General features: G+C 44.6%; 2 protein-coding genes across 2 annotated transcripts; one reads left to right on the top strand and one right to left on the bottom strand.

Annotated features, from left to right (window-relative positions):
• The first annotated feature begins 407 nt into the window (after positions 1 to 407).
• On the top strand, positions 408 to 2,343 carry LOC112279505 (iron-sulfur assembly protein IscA-like 2, mitochondrial). The gene is made up of 4 exons (XM_024514006.3): positions 408 to 902; positions 1,151 to 1,284; positions 1,646 to 1,754; positions 1,943 to 2,343. The coding sequence occupies exons 1-4, from the start codon at positions 504 to 506 to the stop codon at positions 2,003 to 2,005; spliced, it is 705 nt and encodes a 234-aa protein (XP_024369774.1). The 5' UTR covers positions 408 to 503; the 3' UTR covers positions 2,006 to 2,343.
• A 538-nt stretch (positions 2,344 to 2,881) lies between these two features.
• LOC112279504 (uncharacterized) lies at positions 2,882 to 5,027 on the bottom strand. Its single transcript, XM_024514005.3, has 5 exons — positions 4,868 to 5,027; positions 4,466 to 4,544; positions 4,086 to 4,244; positions 3,782 to 3,892; positions 2,882 to 3,480 (listed from the first exon to the last, which is right to left on the bottom strand). Exons 1-5 carry the CDS (start codon positions 4,991 to 4,993, stop codon positions 3,014 to 3,016), a joined length of 942 nt encoding a protein of 313 aa, XP_024369773.2. The 5' UTR covers positions 4,994 to 5,027; the 3' UTR covers positions 2,882 to 3,013.
• Positions 5,028 to 6,000: the final 973 nt, after the last annotated feature.

Genomic DNA, 6,000 nt, shown 5'->3' with positions numbered 1-6,000 from the left:
AAAAGTATGATGATTGAGAAATTCAGCCAATCAGAAGGCCAGTTTGTCTCCCTATTTTATACCCCTTGATGTGTTTTATAATAGAGATGTTTAGACCAGAATTGGCAGATTTGTAGTTTAAGATGTGAAAAGAAACAATTAAAATTTATGAACCTCCAAAATAAGAAAATTAAAAATTAAAAAATGCAAAATATTGCATCAAAAACGCTAAACCAGAATTTTCCATGAGAAATAACATAAAAATCAAATGTCATCCTGTCCAGTTCCCAAACACAGAACACATGTGAAGCAAAAATGGATGAAACGAAGGATGGATTCCGTCAACATTCATCGTCGGGCAGACGGGAGGAGGGGCAGCCCGTGAAGAAAGGAACTGGATTGTGGAGGGGGGGAGCGTTGTCTCCGGCGTCGCGTGTGTAGAGGGCGGGAGGGAGGATGGTCAGCACTGTGTCGCTGCATGACGATGCTGCAGCAGTTGCAGTTGCTGCAACAATCTCAGGGCAATGGCTCGACACACCCTCGCGTCGAGGTTGTGGAACACCTCTCGCAAATTTCGCAAACTAGCACTGACTTCTAACAAGCTCTCTTCCTCTGTAGATGACACCTCTTCTTCGGCGTTGGGAGCTTCCACTTCCACGTCGTTTGAACCTCAAGCACCGCCATTCTTATGTGAACTCTCATATGGGCACATCATTGTGCCGGTAGGTTCGACTAGGAGGATATGGTCAGATGGTTCCAGAAGTTGGAATGGATTTCGCAACAGATTTGACGAGGGTGGATCGAAGGCGGTGGCACAGAACAGGGGAGGAGTCCTTCGACATGCTTCGACCGCAGCAACTGAGGATGCGAAGCCAGCGGAGGAGATAGCTGATGGAATCACTTTGACGGAAAATTGTGCCCGGGTATTTGCCATTTTTAGGGTTTCTCCTTGGTTGGGTTTTGCTGTTGGTGATTCGGAAGAAATTGAGGTTTAATGAAATTGGGGTTATCAGGTAGCGGTATTCATTATTTGACGTTGATAAATATCTATGATGGTTTTCGTACGCTAGCTATGGCAGAGATTAGTTGCGACAGGGGAACTATGACGATGCTTCTGAACCTTGGGTGAATTTTGATTCGTCGTTTTCAAATTGGTTTTCTGTCTTTACAGAGGATACATGAAATTAAGCTTGAAGATGGACCAGAAGGGGAGAACAAAATGCTGCGCTTGAGTGTAGAAGGGGGTGGATGCTCTGGGTTCCTCTACAATTTTGCTCTTGATGATATGATGAACAAAGATGATAGGTAATTTCTCCAGTTTTTCTTTTACTCGATTTGAAGGTATTATGTCGTTGTCGCGAATCCTTGCTGCCGTTTGAGCATATCTCAAGGTTTGTCTTATTAACGCCTGCTTTAATGCATTCAGTTCTGGAGAAGTTTTTGAATGGTGAGGTTGAGCATGACAAGAGTTCTCTCCTCGAATGCGGCAGAGTAGTATATATATATATATATATATATATATATATATATATATATATAAGATAATTATGACAAGTTCGGATTATTACACCTGTTTCATAGAATGGGAGGCCCTTCCTTGATTACCAACTGGAAGCTGATGCGTGTAAGTCTGGATGGAGTTTCTTATCTCAGTTTGTTTGAACAGAGTGTTTGAAAGAGACGGAGCCAAGCTTGTAGTGGACGATATTTCATATGGCTTCATTAAAGGCGCCACTGTTGACTTTACCGAAGAATTAATCCGAGCTTCTTTTGCTGTGAGGCATCGAAATCCTTTTGTAATAGAAAAAATTATGTTCTTGCTTCGTACATCCTGGAAATCTTAAATCAGAAAATTGCTAAGTAATCAATTTTGGATTACACCTTTGACATCAAACGATCTCTGGTTGCTTTCACCTTGAGTCTTATATTTTTACTAAACAAGCAATTAATCTTGTTGTGGCAGGTAACGATCAATCCAAATGCAGCCTCTGCATGTGGATGTGGGGCTTCATTCAATGCAAAGTGAAAATTAGGTCATCTTGTAACGAAGATTCCTTTAATGGTGTATTTTATATTTTGTTTGTGGGACTGTCGACGAGTCGCTGAATTGAGTGCCTCCAAATTCACCGAATCGCTTAGCCTGAAAATAAGAAAAAAAGCACGCACTGTTACCTCAATTTAATTCTAGTCTCAACCTACTCTTCTATTTCCAGGCAACATTCACGGCATGAAGTATGGTGTAGTATTAGCTTTGTGGGTAGTACAGTTTTGAAGTGCAGTAAGACACGAATCACGGATGTGTGTAATGATTTAGCTAACTATTCAAGGTACAGGCTACCAAGAGCTATCAAACTCTTCAATTAAGCTCCTTGTGTTTTATTTTGTATACTGCACATTGGATTTGATTACAGTTTTATCTTTAACTTAGTTAGGTGCCATTTATTGAGGTTAGCTTTCTCTGTATGTTAAATGTTGCTTTCCATGCTCAATGTATATATGAGGTTTGATTTCTCTACATGCTCTACGTATCCTCTTCACACCTTCCTATTCTTTCCAGTTCGCCTTCTACACTGTCCAGCAGTGGATACCCTTCTGGCCTGTTGTTACCCCTGATTTTTGTTTACTCCTTTTCTTCCAAAATTTTAAGTGTTTTGTAGTTCTAGTCGATCAACACCCACTGCGAAGTCCTACTCTGGAAGTCATTGTCTTTTCAAGGTCTCGCAAAAAAGAAAATTATACCATTTTGAAGATTTAATGGATAGAAGCACAAGCACAAATTAATGAATTTCTCCTTATTTGTTTAGTTTGCCTATTACGCCTTGACTTAACATTCACTGCACCAAATGTAAAGCGATGAACTGTTTCTCAAGCTGCACAACATTGATCCTTACCGAAATTCTCATTGCGAATTTGAGAAAGACCTACCAATCTCAATTCTTTTGGAGGAAACCAGAAGACAGCAGCCAAAAACAGTGGTCAGAGTCATCTGATAATACAAAAAGTTCAAAGTGAAACTGCGATCACTCTTCCCATATCAGACAAGACAGTTTAAGGATCCCGAGGGGGTTGTTTCCAAGAGTGAGGGTGAAATCTCGTCTTCGATATCCAGGCTGTGGATGAAAAGGTTGGAGGCGGCCTCACCGATGTGCGACTCATCTGAACTTGGGAGTGAGTCTTCCAGTGAAATTCCCATGTAGGGATCTTCATCAGGTGAGTAGAAAATCTCTTGCGGTACAATTGCCGTGTTAGCTTCCTCCAGCTGTGACTTGGCTGCAACTGCCTCTGGCTCAATGACAACCCCCAACTCACGCCGGGGCCGTGCTAACTGTTCCTCTAACATTCTCTGCAGCTGAAGGTGCTGATGCTCGATTCGAACCTGGAGCTCTCGTTGAGACTCAAGCTCTTGACGCAGAAGCTTCTGCACCTCCGCATGTCTCTCCATCTGTGCTTGTACCACTGGATCCAGGCGGAAACACTCACGTGGTCGCCTCCGCATTGAGTCTGCCAGCAACGTGAATCGAATTTAGGAATGCATCACTGTCAGTGTGTGATCCAAGGCCACAAATTCTTGTTCTTAACATGCGGAGACTGGTTCCGCCTGCTCGAAAACAGGTATAACCATACTTGACAATGAAAGAAAGAAAAAGATACTGGCTCTGAACATGAATATGTGGAGTTTTTTGCATTCTACCACTACAAACGTAACCCACAGCATTATATAGGAGGCATCAAAACAGCCATATCTGAAAATCACTTCGTGTTACAACCTTCATGAGGTACAACAACCCCCAAATTTTCATACCTGCGGTAGAGGCCTCCGACTGTAACCTGAACTTCTGAAGATGACTTTTGACATGATAAATCGTGATGCCAGGACATCCCATTGCAAGAAGCACTGATTTCGGCGTTGCACCTGAAAGTTGAATCAGGTAACATACAATCAGTTCATAGAAACACGCCACACATCCATGATTATGAGTCTTGACAATATATCACAGCAATGAAATTCATTGACTTTTGTTACTTTTAAGTTGGACATCACAAACAACCGACTGCTGCAGATACAAATCGAACAGTATCGTAGGCAGGAAATAAGTGCCACTTACGATCAGGACCACCACATTCTGCAACGGCCGCCACAAACCGATCATGGAGGGCGTCAGTCCACCTAAGGCGCGTCCTCGCAGCATGGGCTGCTAAGAAATTGTAAATAGCTGAGTCATCATCAGAAGGCTGGGATGGACTCTCTTGTGACACTGCCGCTCCTGATGCCATTACGAGCTAGGTTCAAATAATAAGTTCATTCTTGGTAACGCAACAGGTGCAACTGAACGACGGTGGACGTATGGCATTAACTCATCGGCAAACCAGTCTTTCACAATTATCTTTCCAATTACATACAGAATGTAGAAACCTATCATGGCAATATTGCCGTACTGTCAATCAGACAAGGCATACAGGTGACGTAATCTTATCAAACATATACCTGATATCTGATTGAGCTGGGGGGATGCCACGAGCTGGGGCACGGAAGCCGCGGACGTTGAGACGCTGAGCTGTTTGGGCTGTAATCGAACACACAACGGCAGAAACTATGGCTTTAAAGTAAGGTTCAGATAAAAACAAGGAGCAAGTTGTGAAGACATTGAGCATCGCTGTCGGAAGCATGCACGTCAGTATTGAAGGGACATAAGCCATCTAATGACCTCAGTCTTTCACTGACTAGCACAATCTCCGTGCGTATGTGTGCTGTTTTGTCATTATGAATGCCATGAATGACGAGCACGCGACTAGTCTCTGAATAACCGTCACCGAGATTCTTCGTCTAGATTCAATGAGCTTGGAAATGGTTCAAGGAAATAGGCATGAGATCCGGTAAGTGTCTTACCGCAACTGAATCAGACTGCATTGTGAACTCAGCACTAGCGTCAACGGGATTAGGAGTTCCGTAGTCAATAAGATCGGGCCATGAGAATGGAACCTCCGAGTCGGTCGGCGAGTTGCTGCCAGTCATTTGCCCCCGATCGCTCCATTTCGACGCAAACCGCGTCTGCATTATCAGGACACGCTTGAGAAAATACCAACACTACAACCTTCCCAACTGTTAGCATTTTCTTTCGATGCGATCGAAGTCAGATTCAACGAGCACGCTATTAACATATCGATTAACCAACAGTTCAGCCACAATTGAATTCATCAATGTGGTCGTAGCGTTCTCGCCTGCGAAGAATTGCTTTCGTTTGGTGTAGCTTTAGTAGGCGTGCAAGTAGCCGATGGTGGTGGTGGTGGAATTCCATCCAAAGTCGCTGCAGGCTGCAGTCGGAATGGAATCGTGGGTCTGACATCTAAATTGGGCTGCACATACAGAAAGGGCCAAGGGAGGTCTGTGCAGCGGGGGACTGCTCCAAAAAGATTTCGTTGGGCTTCAAGGCTTGCAGGAGGTCGATTGGAACCACGGGACCTCAGGGTTGGCATTGGTCGAATTACCCGGGACGACCGACGTCTGAATGGTGTGATGGGTACAATAGGTGTTGGTGCTGATGATTGCCGTGGCACGGCGTGACCCTCCAATAGGTCGGCAGAATTCCAGGGCCTTGGCGCACGTGTGGTTGGAGTTGTGCGAGTTGGTTGCCACTGCTCCAAGGGGGAGACTTGGTGCTCTTGCACCTGTCCAGCATCCTCAATGGGTTGCCAGCGATACTGAGGTGGTAAGAAGTGGCTGTTATGGGTTGTGCCAAACGGTGTCTGTTGATGGCATGCGGTGAAGCCTTGCGTTGGGGAGATGTAATTCAATGGTTCGTCGACCCTTGGCGGAATTGAATCTTGCTCCTGCTGGTTGCCGATGAGATTATGATTCGCAAAGCCGGTTACGACACTCTGGAGTTCGTAGCCTACCTCTATGTGCGTGCGGGGAAGTGCAACTTCCCCACGGGTTTCTCCTGCCTCATGGCCAAGCGCGTCACCCATGCTGGAGTTCGTCCTTGAAATTAGCAAGATTTGCGCAGTGATGAAATCTGAATC

This window comes from Physcomitrium patens, chromosome 3 (genome assembly GCF_059467195.1).
Source record: "Physcomitrium patens ecotype Gransden chromosome 3, ASM5946719v1, whole genome shotgun sequence".
Lineage (NCBI taxonomy): Eukaryota > Viridiplantae > Streptophyta > Bryopsida > Funariales > Funariaceae > Physcomitrium > Physcomitrium patens.
This window is presented reverse-complemented; position numbering and strand designations above follow the sequence as displayed.

Coding starts and splice junctions, on each gene's coding strand:
- LOC112279504 (XM_024514005.3), bottom strand. CDS start 4,993: ATGACTGGCAGCAACTCGCCGACCGACTCGGAGGTTCCATTCTCATGG. Junction 4,245..4,465: donor CCAGCTCAATCAGATATCAG/GTATATGTTTGA, acceptor TAATGGCATCAG/GAGCGGCAGTGTCACAAGAG. Junction 3,481..3,781: donor GTCGGAGGCCTCTACCGCAG/GTATGAAAATTT, acceptor CGTTGCTGGCAG/ACTCAATGCGGAGGCGACCA.
- LOC112279505 (XM_024514006.3), top strand. CDS start 504: ATGGCTCGACACACCCTCGCGTCGAGGTTGTGGAACACCTCTCGCAAA. Junction 903..1,150: donor TGACGGAAAATTGTGCCCGG/GTATTTGCCATT, acceptor CTGTCTTTACAG/AGGATACATGAAATTAAGCT. Junction 1,755..1,942: donor TAATCCGAGCTTCTTTTGCT/GTGAGGCATCGA, acceptor TTGTTGTGGCAG/GTAACGATCAATCCAAATGC.